This window comes from Mytilus galloprovincialis, chromosome 3 (genome assembly GCF_965363235.1).
Source record: "Mytilus galloprovincialis chromosome 3, xbMytGall1.hap1.1, whole genome shotgun sequence".
NCBI classification, from domain to species: Eukaryota; Metazoa; Mollusca; class Bivalvia; order Mytilida; family Mytilidae; genus Mytilus; species Mytilus galloprovincialis.
In genome coordinates, this window is record NC_134840.1 from 90,984,688 (window position 1) to 91,001,430 (window position 16,743).

Genomic DNA, 16,743 nt, shown 5'->3' on the forward strand with positions numbered 1-16,743 from the left:
ATATTGAATTTTGAAATACTAAGGCTTTTCTATCTCAGGCATAGATTACCTTAGCTGAATTTGACAAAACTTTTAGGAATTTTGGTCCTCAATGCTCTTCAACTTCGTACTTTATTTGGCCTTTTTAACTTTTTTGGATTCGAGTGTCACTGATAAGTCTTTTCTAGATGAAACGAGCGTCTGGCGTATATACAAAATTTAGTCCTGGTATCTATGATGAGTTTATTTAATTCATAAGTCGTACATGTATTTAAAAAAGTCTTTGGAAATACGTTTTCTTCCTCACGTTTTCTTGATCATCTCAGGAAATGATCAAAAATTTCGAAAACAGCTGAAATAAAAAAAAATGAATGATTTCAAATAAATAAACAATCATGCATGATCTATATGATTCAATCTGATAGTATGATGACATATGTATGCCTTTAATTAAAGGGGACTTAACTACGATTTAGACAGACATTTTCGATACGATTCCTTTTTGTCTATAAACAAAAGCTTAATTTTGAAATAATGTTTCGTTAACAGCAGTCAGTTTGGCCCAGATTGTTAAACAAGCTCTTAGAACATACTTCGCATTGGGCTTAAATATTCATAAAACATGACCAAGCATTGTCTAACATCGCCGGTGAAAGTCAATGATTAAACCTCTTAACCCGAATGCATGTGACCTTCAATTTAATCCATAGCTACGTATGTGCTAACCATGTTTCAGTTAATATAAGAGAAAGAATGTCAACATTGAATGTAAAACAAAGGTGAACTATTATGTTGACTAATCCGATCTCCAAAAAACTCCTTCGTAAACAGTAAAAAAAAAACGATGACTAAATTACATAGATTTAACCTACTAGGAAACGATAAATCTTTGTTAGTTATCTTCATGAATAATTATGTTCTAAACTGAAATACACACGAAATGCTGATACATTTGATCGAGTCCATGCATTATTAATTGTTTATTTAAAAAAATATAATTTTGATATACGTTTTAGTATTTATAAATCAAAAATGAGAAAATGAGTCAAATCGAAGAAAACAAATTTGACATTTAATGCCCCTGTAATATGCTCGAAAATACTAAAATCCACGTTTGATATAAATGCACATATATGTTCTTTAAAGTCAGAATATTTTTTAAGAGAGGAAATATTGACGGGTATGTATATATAGAAATATATAGTTTCTAGGCCTTGTTCCCTTATTGCATTATCATTGTTGATTCAATATCATATCTATAGCATTGTGTCAGGAAATATACAGTATCAGTTGTTATAGTAACTAATCATCTATAATACAATCGCTTTTTTTTACAATAAATTGTTTGATCAGTGGTGTTTTAACGTCACTTTCAAACCTTTTGTACTATTTCCTGTCGGTCACTTTTTTATGTGGGTGAAGCCGGAGCGCCCGGAGATAATCACCGACCTGAGGTAGGAAAACTGGCATCCTAGGCAATTAAGATTGCATCCAAGTGCACCTACCACGCGCAAGATTAGAACTTGCAACCACAGTATTGACAGCCTAGTGATACAGTAGACTACTTACACCAATCGGGTACCAAGTCGCCACTTAATATTTGTCTAGACTAGCAGTCATTATCATAAATCTAAGAGTTCAAAGAGTTATAAATGTCAACTTAAACGTGTGGTCATTTTAAAGCTTGTTGAATACGTATGGACAAACATAAAATCAAGTGATTGTACTAATATATACTGTTCGTGCTATGTATCTCTTGTATATGCTTGTATAAATATTGTATAAATATCATAGCCTTGATATAAAATACAAATGCTGTTGTACTGAATTGTAAATTATTGTGGTGTTATATTATGTATATTGTATCAGGATGCACTTTAAATAAAACTAGAACACACCCGTGATATCGCGGGTCCGTGACTGAATTAAAGTATATAACTATGCGCAAGCCTTATCTTAGTATAAGTACTGTCATCTGATAAAGTCATGCCGATTATAAGATACACAATTTTCTCTGCTTTCAAATCTTTCTGTTTGAACCCGTCGAACTGGAACTTATCAATTATTGGTAATATTAATTATTTGGAAAACAAAAGGTCCTGGAATGGAGTATTTTTTAATCAACAGCATTGTCCTATATTAGTTATAAATAAAGTTGAATTCTTTGATTCTCTGTTTTACGTCATGCCCGCTAATAAATTGAAACTTATTTTTAGTCCAGATTTTTAGTATTCGTATTGTTATCTTAGAAAGTCTTACGGATTAAAATACTACAATAGGTAACAATTTGACAATTTAGTAGTGTCAACCCTGTGATTATGAACCGTGTATATAGCATATTAATCCTGACTACACCGTTTGGTGGTGCGCCTGTCATATGCGGAACGTACAGATAAGGTAATAGGTAACAGGTGATTATACTATTGGTATCGGTATCGGACTCGACCCGGAACTTCCTAATTATTGGCAATATTAATTACGTGGAAAACAAAAGGGCCTGGCGTGGTGTAATTTTTAATCTACACCTTTGTACTATATTAGTTGTATATAAAGTTGAATTCTTTGATTCGTCGTTTTTACGTGATGACGGCTGACAAATTGGACCTCGTAATTTTAGTATTATAGATATATCTCTACTTTTCGTTTTATGTATTCTGTAAACATACCTGAACCACAGACAACAAAAATAAGTAGAGCTAATAAATATGGTCCAACTTGATATTGTTCTTCAATTGATTTCTGAAAATAAAACATCAGAACTTATTTTGGGTGACTGGATGTCTGCAGCACCGCACGTTTTCGTGTTATAAGTTTACTTTGTTAGGTTTTGTCTTTTTTAAGAAATAATTCTTAATGCCACATGCTTATTATAACATGGGAAAGCATTATCTATTTATCAATATCTTCACACTGATAATAAGCGATTTTTAAAAATTTGCAATTCCATTTCCTTTTCCTTAATTATATATAGTCTCTTTTTTTGGAATTAAGATAAGAAATGAGATCAAAGAACAGTTTAGTTATGAAAAATACTTACTTATGTTTTATGTACATTTCCTCTCATGGTACTTACTAATGGTTTAGGTAAATTTACTCTCATGATACTTACTAATGTTATGTACATTTCGTCTAATGGTACTTGTTAATGTTTTAGGGTCATTTCCTCTAATGGTACTTACTAATGTTTATGTACATTTCCTCTAATTGTACTAACTAATGTTTTAGGTACATTTCCTCTCATGGTACTTACTAATGTTTATGTACATTTCCTCTAATGGTACTAACTAATGTTTTAGGAACATTTCCTCTAATGGTACTGACTAATGTTATGTACATTTCGTCTAATGGTACTTGTTAATGTTTTAGGTATATTTCCTCTGATGGAACTTACTAATGTTTAAGGTACATTTCCTCTCATGGTAGTTACTAATGTTTAGGTACATTTCCTCTAATGGTACTTACTAATGTTTATGTACCATACTAATGTTTAGGTAAATTTCCTCTAATGATACTTACTAATGTTTATGTACATTTCCTCTCATGGTACTTACTAATGTTTATGTACATATCCTCTATTGGTACTAACTAATGTTTAAGTGCATTTCCTCTATTGGTACTAACTAATGTTTAAGTGCATTTCCTCTAATGGTACTTACTAATGTTTTAGGTTCATTTCCTCTAATTATACTTTCTCATGTTTAAGGTACATTTCCTCTAATGGTACTTACTAATGTTTATGTACATTTCATCTATTGGTACTAACTAATGTTTAAGTGCATTTCCTCTAATGGTACTTACTAATGTTTTAGGTCAATTTCCTCTAATTTTCTTTCTAATGTTTTAGGTACATTTTCCTCTAATGGTACTTACTAATGTTTATGTATATTTCCTCTAATGGTACTAACTAATGTTTAAGTGCATTTCCTCCATTGTTACTAACTAATGTTTAAGTGCATATCCTCTAATGGTACTTACTTATGTTTTAGGTTCATTTCCTCTAATTATACTTTCTAATGTTTTAGGTACAGTTCCTCTAATGGTACTTACTAATGTTTATGTATATTTCCACTAATGGTACTAACTAATGTTTAAGTGCATTTCCTCTAATGGTACTTACTAATATTTAGGTTCATTTCCTCTGATTATACTTTCTAATGTTTTAGGTACATCTCCTCTAATGGTACTTACTAATGTTTTATGTACATTTCTTCTAATGGTACTTACTAATATTTATGTACATTTCCTCTAATGGTACTAACTAATGTTTATGTACATTTCCTCTAATGGTACTAACTAATATGTAAGCGCATTTCCTCTAATGGTACTTACTAATGTTTTAGGTGCATTTTCTCTAATGGTACTTGCTAATGTTTGAGGTGCATCTCCTCTAATGGTACTTACTTGTTTAAGGTTAATTTCCTATAATTATACTTTCTAATGATTGAGGTACATCTCCTCTAATGGTACTTTCTAATGTTTAGGTACATTTAATCTAATGGTACTTACTAATATGTTTCAGGTACATTTAATCTAATGTTACTTACTAATGTGTTATGTACATTTACTCTAATGGACTGGTACTTACTAATATGTTAGGTACATTTCCTCTAATGGAACTTACTAATGTTCAAGGTATATTTCCTCTAATGGTACTTACTTATGTTTTAGGTTCATTTCCTCTAATTATACTTTCTAATGTTTTAGGTACAGTTCCTCTAATGGTACTTACTAATGTTTATGTATATTTCCACTAATGGTACTAACTAATGTTTAAGTGCATTTCCTCTAATGGTACTTACTAATATTTAGGTTCATTTCCTCTGATTATACTTTCTAATGTTTTAGGTACATCTCCTCTAATGGTACTTACTAATGTTTTATGTACATTTCTTCTAATGGTACTTACTAATATTTATGTACATTTCCTCTAATGGTACTAACTAATGTTTATGTACATTTCCTCTAATGGTACTAACTAATATGTAAGCGCATTTCCTCTAATGGTACTTACTAATGTTTTAGGTGCATTTTCTCTAATGGTACTTGCTAATGTTTGAGGTGCATCTCCTCTAATGGTACTTACTTGTTTAAGGTTAATTTCCTATAATTATACTTTCTAATGATTGAGGTACATCTCCTCTAATGGTACTTTCTAATGTTTAGGTACATTTAATCTAATGGTACTTACTAATATGTTTCAGGTACATTTAATCTAATGTTACTTACTAATGTGTTATGTACATTTACTCTAATGGACTGGTACTTACTAATATGTTAGGTACATTTCCTCTAATGGAACTTACTAATGTTCAAGGTATATTTCCTCTAATGGAACTTACTTATGTTTAAGGTATATTTTCTCTAATGGAACTTACTAATGTTTTAGGTACATTTCCTCTAATGGTACTTACTAATTTTTATGTATATTTCCTCTTATGGTACTTACTAATGTTTTGGGTACATTTCCTCCTATTGTACTTACTAATGTTTTAGGTACATTTCCTCTAATGTGTACATTGCCCTGATGTTTCTTGTTAGCCATCTTCATTTTTTGTTTAGTTGCAGGCATGTTGTTGGAAATGTTCCTCGCTCAAATCGAAACATAAACCTGCGTCCTTTCTCCTGAATTTTCACAAAGAGAATGTAATAATATAATGTCCATCTGTTGCATATGTTAAGTTATGTTTACAATTGATAATGAATAATCAAGTAGAAAATTACGTCGTTCGTACAAAGAAATTTCTATTGTAACACGCCATGTATACAACTGTACGTTTTCCTTATGCAGCAAATATAAAATTTGCATCTCATATGGGAATAGGTTTCCAGAATGGTTCAACAAGTGTTTGTCTTTTCGTAAGTTAGTAGTTATTAGATGATATATCTTTCACGTGTTCCAAGGTGTCAGTTCAGTTGAAATTTATCGTCAGACAATTCAAGTTTTAATTTTTTGCTGTTGTCTGTGGAAACAAATGGGCAGAGGTGTGTCCTCCTAATAAAACCTTTTATTCTACTCTGTAGTTACCTTTATAAAACTAGGTTCACACTGCCGATTAGATCAACTCGATCAAGCCCATTCAAGAAAAATTACGTGAGAGAGACTAGTCTTACTCAATCGACAAGGTTGTTCGGGATAGTCTACCCTACTCGTCATCGATTTGACCATCTACCCGAGAGTTTTTGACGTGTCAAAAACAATCGAGTAAGGACCGAGAAGCAAGTCACTCGAGAAGAGATCGAAAATTCGTCGAGTAGCGGTCGAATCGATCGGGAAAGGATCGTGTAGAGATCGAGATTGGTCGGAATGGAACAAAATTTCCGATCAGTAATCGATCATTTCGACCTTTGCCCGACTAATGTCTGATCATTTCCAGATTAACTCGACCAATGTCCGATCGCTTCCAGATCACTGCGACTTCTATATTTTTTTGACCCCAGACCAACTCGACCAATACCCTATCCCTTTGCGACAACATTCGACTATTCTGAAATGATCAGACATTAGTCGAGCAAAGGTCGAAATGATCGAGTACTGATCGGAAATTTTGTTGTATTCCGACCAATCTCGATCTCTACACGATCATTTCCCGATCAATTCGACCGCTACTCGACGAATTATCGATCTCTTCTCGAGTGACTTGCTTCTCGGTCCTTACTCGATTGTTTTTGACATGTCAAAAACTCTCGGGTAGATGGTCAGATCGATGACGAGTAGGGTAGACTATGCCCAACATCCTTGTCGATTGAGTCACGCGATCACGTAATTTGTCTTGATCGGGCTTGATCGAGTTGATCTGATCGGCAGTGTAAACCTAGCTTAAAGCACTCAATTATTATCTTGTGTTCCTATGAACTGACTGCTGTCGATCGGGATATTGACAAAAATGATCGTGAAGAACATGAACGTTGATCAAACATTGTGATCGGATCGCTCAAGATTTGGTATCAGACTGTGAATGCAATTAGTTCAAATCCAACATTTAAATCTTGTATAATTATATGAAAAAATGGTTCAACTTTCTAACTAAAGCAGTACACTAAGGTAAAGAACAAATGATCATAATATAAGTTTTTTTATCATTATCTTTTTTTCTCCTAGAAAATTTGGAATTTCATCTTTTACCTGAATACAAATTGTTGATGAAACCCTGGCGTATAAAGGTGAAAATAATATATCTATTTTTTTATTTATTTTTTTATAAAGAGTTGAAATGTTGAAGAACTCTCTGCATGGACTGTTTCGTTTCTTATACACGACTTTCACATATTTGGTTTTGTGTGTTCCTGAAGACGTTAATCCAAGAAAAGCTCTTCGGACGCACGAAAGTATAAAGTGTCATTTTCATTTACTAATAGCACTGGACAATAACACTGTTAGTGGACTGCAAGTCCACGAAGGTATCATCAGCTCAGAAGTCAATGCTTCTATACTGTCTACATTTGTTATACATATATATTGTTTGAAAAATTTAACTACATTGTTATTTGAATTAAGAAATATTATTACTAAGAAACAAGCTGGTTCAAACTCTGTACGATAAGCTGACCTTGGATAAATTGGTATATTCATATGTTCCTTTTGTCATACGTTCCTCACGTTTGTGCGTATTCATACATCTCTTGCTTTTAAATGTTTGGGTTTAACCATTCCTGATAAAGAAAATTGCTTTTGGCGCAGGAAATATATAATAATTTTTTGTTTTTTTTTTTCATTTTGGGGTCATCTTAACGTATCCCTTCTCCAAATAAGTTAAGGTGGTACCCAACACTTTCACTAAAATAAATTTGGCTCGTTTAATTTTCATAAAATTTAATCAAAGTATTTACTTTGAGCCTTAAACAAAAATATAAAAATTTAAAATTTTTTGAACCAACCGTTTTGTCAGAAAAATTACACTGGTTATATAACAATTTGACAAACTCCAATTTTGAGAAGCTTAATATTCCTTTTCGACACAACGTTATTAAAACGTTTAGCTGACTTTACAGAGTTATCTCCCTGTAGTGTTAGGTACCACCTTAAAATAAGACTTTAGTGTGACTATTTTCCAAGTATCAGATTAATTGTAGATTTCATTGTAAATTGAAAATTGCCTAATGAAGGAGTGTTATTTACGTTCGGTACTATTCAGTCGAGCAGCTTATTTATATGGTAAAATTCTACTATATAAATCCTTGTTTGTTCGATTAAAAAAAAAAGATTTGTTAAGTTTTCACTTATTCATGAAACACTAGTGATGTAGACACTGTGAAATAAAGTGCTGCAAAAACAACGAACAGAAAAAATAACTAAAAATAATTCAAAAAATACAGGGGCAGGTTTCACGAAGCTATCCTAAGACCTGTCATAAGATATATCTTAGGACATGTCTTATGATCCTCTTATGACTATCCTAGGACATATCTCATACCTCGTCTCGAAGCTGTCTTAATTAGGATTATCTTAGCCAAGATATCCTAAACCTGTCGCAAGTTTTTTAAATTTTCAAATATAAATATTGATTTACGGAAAAAAATCATGTAAATGTAGAATATCTTTACCATGAACTACTGTATTTACAGTTAACGTATTAATTACAGAGGCGGATTTAGGGGGGCGCCCCCCGCCCCCTTTTTGGGAAAAAAATTTGGTTGCTTATATAGGGAATCATTGAAGCGTGACTGGAGCGGGCCCCTTTTTAGGTCAGTCAGTGGGCCCCCACTTATGAAAATTTCTGGATCCGCCACTGAATTATAATATAATTAGATAATTTGCAAAATTGATATAAAAAAAATAATGTATTTATGAATATTAACTGTTATAAATAATTCACTATATATATATATATACACGAGTCTAAATTGAAAACTACGTTCAAACCTATATGATTGCGTTGGATAAAAACCGCTATTTTTATACGTCTGCATGTAAAACAAATTTCGTTGTAGAAGGGTCTAAATACAGCACAAACAACATTTTCCAAAAGACCAAAAAAGTGAAGAAGTATATTTAAACGAAACGCATTTGACTAACAGGTCGACCAACTGATGTTCCTTGACCCTGCTGACTGCCATTGGCGATTGCCAAATAAAATTGATCACAAGATGTAACACAATGGATCTTAATATAAATTTAATACTAAACAGAAAACAATTAACTTGTGGCCACGATGTTATGCCACAAACATAAGGTGTTAATATAATTTTTGTACACCAGATCCGGATTTCGACAATAAATGTCTCTTCAGTGACATAAGGTGTTAATATATTTTGGTACACCAGATCCGGATTTCGACAATAAATGTCTCTTCAGTGATGTTAGGGATCGAAACGGTATTTGGAAGGCCATACAAAATGTACCCTCATTTTTAGATAGACTCTTGAATGTTAAGAGTCAATATAGGATGAACGGATCATATAAACCGGAGGGAAAATATGATACAAGCCTAAATTGAAAACTACGTTCAAACCTATGATTGCGTTGGATAAAAACCGCAATTTTTATACGTGTGCATGTAAAACAAATTTCGTTGTAGAAGGGTCTAAATTAATACAGCACAACAACATTTTCCAAAAGACCAAAAAAGTGAAGAAGCATATTTAAACAAAACGCATTTGACTAACAGGTCGACCAACTGATGGTCTTTAACCCTGCTGACTGCCATTGGCGATTGCCAAACAAAATTGATCACAAGATGTAACAAAATGGATCTTAATATATATAAATAATATATATGAAATGTTTAATACAAAATTGAGGGAAAAAAAGAATGAATTATATGACATTTGTTTTTGTCCAAGTGAGTTGAATTTATTTCCTGCTGTATCGGTTGTAAAAAGGATAAAATCGTGCATTCTTGATATCAATGCTGTGATGACTGTAACATCTGGCATCACAAAACATGTATAGAACTATGTTCTGCAGACTACGACCTACTGCAAAGATCTAATGTACAATGGCTATGCTGTAAATGTGAAAGCATCAACGTTTCTACTTTCACTTTCCACAGTTACGAATTGAACACTTCAAACTATTATGATCCTTTAACCCACAACAGCACATTCGAATCAATTACGTCAAATGCATTCAGTCCACTTAAAACCAGCAGTCCAAAAGGAAATAATTCAATCAATAACAACACATCAAAGAGAAATAAGAGCAAAAACAGAACAAACAGCAGCAACGTATTCAACATACCAAAGAAACAAAACTTAAGAATCCTTACACTGAACTGTAGAAGCATCAAGGACAAGACATCTGAATTTTCAGCTGCAGTCAACTACATCAAACCTGACATCATCTGCGGCACAGAGTCTTGGCTGAAAGGTGAACATCCTGGGAAAAAACCAACTAAAGATGCAATTAAATCTAGCGAAGTTTTTCCAGAAAACTACACAGCCTACAGAAATGATCGAGGTACACTGGGAGGAGGTGTTTTCATCCTTGTACAAAACGACATTATTGCAATTGAGAAACCAGAGTTTGTAACAAAATGTGAGATAGAATGGGTAAAGATACAAATGAAAGACAAAAAAGATCTCACAATAGGCTCATTCTATATGCCACACAGAAACATGGAACACATAAAGGAATTAGATAAATCATTAGACCATATTTCAAACAAAAATCAAACCATCATGCTAACTGGAGATTTCAACTGCCCAGACATAAACTGGAACACCATGTCAGTAAACCAAAATGCACAAGACAAGGAAATCCAAATAGCTCTAATGGAAGTTATCATATCACACTCACTAACACAGATACATGAAACACCAACAAGAGGCAATAACTTACTGGACATAGTGCTGACTTCAAACCCGTCACTCATCAAAACATCCTCTAATGTTCCAGGAATATCTGACCACGATATGATTGTAACAGACTGCGACACAAAACCACATTATCAGAGTAAGAAGCCACGCAAATGCTACATATACTCCAAAGCAAAATGGGAAGATCTACACAAAGACCTGACTATCCTTTCAACCAACATCATTGAAATGTATCATTCAGGTGCCACAGTACAGGAATTATGGGACAAGTTCAAGACAGACCTTTATTCTAACCTTGACAACCATATACCATCAAAACTCATCCGATCTAAAACCAGTCTACCCTGGATCAATCATAAAATCAGGAAAATGTTTAAAAAGAAAACAAGGCTATACCAACAGGCAAAGAAAACCAACAACTGGACCAACTACAGGCACTTCCAAAAAGAATGTAAGCGGCAAATCAGGAAAGCTGAGTATAACTACATTAATACCACAATCCTAGAAGGGCTAGAAAACAACAACTCAAAACCTTTTTGGAAATATGTAAAATCAAGGAAACAGGACAACATAGGAATAGCACCCCTTAAAAGCAACGGCCACCTAATCAATGACAGCAAAGGGAAAGCAGAATTACTGATCAAACAAGTCAGCTCAGTATTTACAAGAAATAAAGACAAAACTCTGCCAACAACATCAAAGCACATAAAAAGCACAATACCTCCTTTATACATAAATACAGATGGAGTCGAAAAGCTGCTGAAAAAACTGAATACGTCCAAGGCATCAGGACCAGACGGCATACCAAACCGTATATTGAAAGAATGCTCAAAACAACTAGCACCTGGACTTACAATGATATTCCAAAAATCCATCAACACTGGTACATTACCAAGAGACTGGCTAAATGCAAACATATCAAGTGTCTTCAAAAAGGGAGACAAACATGCACCAGAAAACTACAGACCAGTATCCTTAACATCTGTACCATGCAAGCTACTGGAACATATAATCTGTAGACATATACTCAAACATCTAGAGAAGCACAGAGTACTTACATCACTAAACCATGGCTTCAGGTCAGGCTATTCCTGTGAAACCCAACTGCTAGTCACACTACACGACTTCATGAAAGCCTTCGACGCAGGAAAACAAATTGATGTAGCTATACTGGACTTCTCCAAAGCGTTTGACACTGTGCCGCACAACAAACTACTGCACAAAATGAACGAATACGGTATAAAAGGACCACTAAACAAATGGTTGGAGATGTTCCTAACCCAAAGGAAAATGAAAGCTGTCGTAGATGGGGAGGAATCAGAAGAAGCTTCAGTTGACTCTGGTGTACCACAAGGTACATCTGGTGTACCACAAGGTACAGTACTAGGACCCCTTCTCTTCCTCTGCCACATAAACGACCTTCCAGATTCAGTACAATCATCTGTCAGACTTTTCGCAGATGACTGCCTCCTGTACAGGAACATAAATAGTCAACATGACCACACACTCCTACAACGAGACCTCCAAAACCTAGAAGTATGGGCCACAAACTGGGGCATGCGCTTCAATGCAAAGAAGTGCTATATACTTAGCATTAAGAATAAAAGCCAGAAGATGTACAGCCTAGACGGACATGTACATCAACAAGTCCAACACAACCCATATCTAGGCTTACAAATATCAGAAGACCTAAAATGGACCACGCACATCTCAAATGTTGCCAAGAAAGCCAATTCGACACTCGGCTTTCTAAGAAGAAATCTACGCTTCTGCCCAAAAGATTGCAAAAAGACCGCATATATATCATTAGTACGATCAACTATGGAATATGGTGCCATAATATGGGACCCATATACACAACATGATATAAATCAATTGGAAAGAATACAACGCAGAGCAGCTAGATTCATCACAGGCGACTATAGGTCTAGAGAAGAGGGGTCGGTCACCAAAATGCTAGCCGAGTTAGAACTAGACTACCTACAAACAAGAAGAACAAGTCAACGGCTAGTATTTCTGTACAAAGTGGTTGAGGGGTTGGTCCCAGCTATTAATCCCGACGATTTTCTTGTTAAAAGTAAACCTAAGAGGAAAATCAAACCTAAAACATTTGACAATTTTGTATGTGCCAATATAGTGACAAATTCAGTAAAGAACAATTCTAAGGCACTAGATACTATTCCAAGCAACACCGATCCATATAAGAACTCTTTCTTCGTCAAGAGTGTACTACATTGGAACCAACTAGAGGATCGTATTGTATGCGCAGATACAGTTGAGAGCTTCAAGGCTGCTCTCCAACACCGCCAATAGGTGTCTCTCTCCCGTTGAGTAAAAGCCAGAATTGGTATCTTCAACGTATACATACAGATACAGATACAATACATTGAATTTTCATTCATAATAATCCGTCAATCTATAAAACTTAAGTTATAAGTAGAAACAGGAGAATAGATTATTATACAATATCAAGATAAATTGCAAAATAAATATAAAAAATGTGGGTGGTTTATATAAATAATCTTATGATTATCCTAAGATCATCATAAGACACCTCTCGTGTAGTCCTAACTTTATGACCAACTTTAAGAGATGTCCTAATTTAGGACCACGTTGTGAAATCCACTTAGGACTAAGATATGTCATAAGACCATCCTTAGACATGTCTTAGTCTTTAGACAGCTTCGTGAAACTGGGACCAGGTACATTTGGCAAGCCTTTATCATGAGTACTAGTATACGATTATTTTTAAGGTATTTGGGGACTTGGATTTTTTTACCTCTTTTTTTTGATAGAAGGGGAATCTGTTACTTTATACTTGATGACAGAACAATGTTTTTCCATCTCCCTTTACAAAAATCCTTCATTTTTTTTAATTTCATTCATTTTCTTGTTTTAAATGTGTTCAGTAGACTTACATTTAAATATACTTGAAACAACATGTCTTTATATATGTATGTCAAACGTTAGACTAAATTATGCACTTTGTGTAAGAGTGATTTAATGTATTCAAATTAAGTTAACATTTTTAAATTAGATGTCTGTTAATATGATATGGTGCATGTATAATTAATGTTTTCAAACATTGCATATATATCCTATAACATGTACAAGCTGTGCTTGCTTTTGGAATAAAGAATTATTAAAACTATTAACCGTCATTTGCTAGTTTAATATCTACAACGGTCACTGATAATATATATAGAGTATTAATTTATATATATTATCAGTGACCGTTGATGATAGTAAACTAGCAACACATATAGCCAATAATAAACAAATGTTGTTTCTATCTCTCTTATATATATTATAGGAACGTAGGTATTACCAACAGAGACATATTATCTTATGTAACATGTCTCTGGTACAAACTTTACAAGCATTGTCAACAAATCATTGGAAACGAGCAAATATAGCACCAGTATTTGAAAAGGGTGGAATATTACAAAGACGGAGCTAGAGTTGTCTCCTTGGCACTCATACCACATCTTCCTATATCTATATGGACCAATGTCGATTTTCTGTACATGAAGCGAAATAATGGGACACACATTAATTAATATAATTCCCCGCGTGCTCGTTGAAGCTCTGAAACATGTTAAAAGCATAACGATGAGAATCTGTTTCATAAGAAAGTAACAAAATATCATTTTAAGTTCACCGCGGTCTGAAGGTATCGAGCGTCACTGATGAGTCTTTTGTAGACGAAACGCGCATTTGGCGTATTTACAAAATTTAGTCCTGGTATCTATGATTAGTTTATGTATGCCATTACTTGGCGTCCGTTGTCTGTCGTCGTCGTAAACTATTTCAAGAATCTTCTCCTCTGGAACAACTGGGTCAAATACCTTCAAACTATAACTGAATGTTCCTTATGGTATCTAGTTTATAAATTGTATCCGAAATGTTGATCCAGCAACAAACATGGCCGTCATAGCTAAAAACATAACACAAAGGTCAAATGTAGTTTTTGGTTTATATCTAAAAAAAAACTAAAGCATTCGTAACAAATGAGACATGGGGTAAATATGTTCAACATATAGATCAAGATCAATCAGCCTTGAAATTTTCAGACGAATCGAACAATCTATTGTTTGATTGCTGCCACTAAATTGGTAATTGTATGGAAATTTTGCAGTTTTTGCTTATTCATATCTTAAAATTGAGAGTGGAAATAGGGAATATGTCTGAGACAACAACCCGACCAAAGAGCAGACAACAGCCGAAAGCCATCAATGGGGTTGAATATTATCAAAGCCAGATAAAGGTTAACTGTAAACAGCAAAAACGTTCAGTAAAATAAGATCTATCACTCCCTCTTAATTGAAAGGGGGAGATATTTTAAAATCCCAAGAGAGGAACGACTTTGTCATAAAAGTTAGATTCTAGTGGATGAGAAACATTTTTTACTCTATTGTGATTAAAATAAAACACTAATCTTGAAATGCCTTTTTTGAACACATATGTACAGAAAATAATAACCTCAAAATTTCAATTGAAGAAAAAAAAATTAGTATTAACTAAATCCATCAAATAAGTTAGGGTCCTTCTTGAAAAAGTCATTAGAATTGTGGTCAGGGGAGTGCTCTTAACACAGTTGACCCCTTAAGGAGTTATTGCCCTATATAGACAATTATATATAATTTGATCATCGATCATGTTTGCTTACATTTAACAAGGATCTTCCCTGAAGCTGCTGGGCCAAACACTTCTATACTTTAATTGAATGTTCCTTAGAGTAAATATTTGATTTATAAATTGTATCCGAAATTTTGATTCATAAAAACATGGCCGCCATGGCTTATAATAGAAGATCACATAAAAAGGGGTCAAAAGGAGATTTTGGCTATTATCTCAAAAACTATAGCAGATAGTTAGCAAAAGTGATGAACAAGTCAAAATCTATCTGCTAAGAAATTTTGATACCAATTGGACCATCCATTGTATATAGTTATCGAAGGTACCAGGATTATAATTTAGTACGCCAGACGCGCGTTTCGTCTACATAAGACTCATCAGTGACGCTCATATCAAAATATTTGTAAGGGAGCTACCATTAGATTTTTATGGGGGGGCTAGGATGAAAAATTTTGTCCTGCATTTTTTTATAGTTGTAATCTCTGTCCTGCCTTTTTATTTTTCACTCTATTCGGTCCTGCCTTTTTTTTTATTAGTTTATCCTGACTTTTTTACCTAAATTGTCATCCTGCTTTTTTTTTTGCAAAGTGTCTCATCCTGCCTTTTTTTTACTCAAAACTCCTGTCCTGCCTATTTTTTTCAAATTTCATCCTAGCCCCCCCCCCCCCCCCCCCATAAAAATCAAATGGTAGCTCCCTAAAGCCAAACAAGTACAAAGTTGAAGAGCATAGAGGATCCAAAATTCCAAAACGTCGTGCTAAATACGGCTAAGGTAATCTATGCCTGGGATAAGAAAATCCTTAGTTTTTCGAAAAATTCAAAGTTTTGTAAACAGGAAATTTATAAAAATGACCACATTATTAATATTCATGTCAACACCGAAGTGTTGACTACTGGGCTGGTGATACCCTCGGGGACGAAACGTCCACCAGCAGTGGCATCGACCCAGCGGTGTAAATAGTTATCAAAGGTACCAGGATTATAATTTAGTAGTCAGACGTGCGTTAAATTTCGTCTACATAAGACTCATCAGTGACCTCATATCAAAATATTTGTAAAGCCAAACCTATCCGAAATAGTTTATTTTAATGAAATTTAACTTTTTTTTTTTTATTATCTTTAGAATAATAATAGATAGAGAGATAGTGTAATTGGCAAAAATAATCATTGATGAAAGATGCAATCAAAGAATTACAGGTGAGCAATTGAGGCTCTTGATAGCCTCTTGTTTCCTCATACAATAGCACTTTTTTTATATTTTCGTGATCCGTCATCATGGAAGTTTATTTTCTGTGAATCGTGATGAGACTACACCCCCCCCCCCCAAAAAAAAAAATCAGGCCCCTCTTATAACAATGTTTTCTATTTAAA

General features: G+C 33.8%; 1 protein-coding gene across 1 annotated transcript; it reads right to left on the reverse strand.

Moving 5' to 3' along the window:
* Positions 1-208: 208 nt before the first annotated feature.
* LOC143066628 (stress-associated endoplasmic reticulum protein 2-like) lies at positions 209-5,673 on the reverse strand. The gene is made up of 3 exons (XM_076239487.1): positions 5,462-5,673; positions 2,646-2,718; positions 209-331 (listed from the first exon to the last, which is right to left on the reverse strand). The coding sequence occupies exons 1-3, from the start codon at positions 5,546-5,548 to the stop codon at positions 297-299; spliced, it is 195 nt and encodes a 64-aa protein (XP_076095602.1). The 5' UTR covers positions 5,549-5,673; the 3' UTR covers positions 209-296.
* Between the last annotated feature and the right edge of the window lie 11,070 nt (positions 5,674-16,743).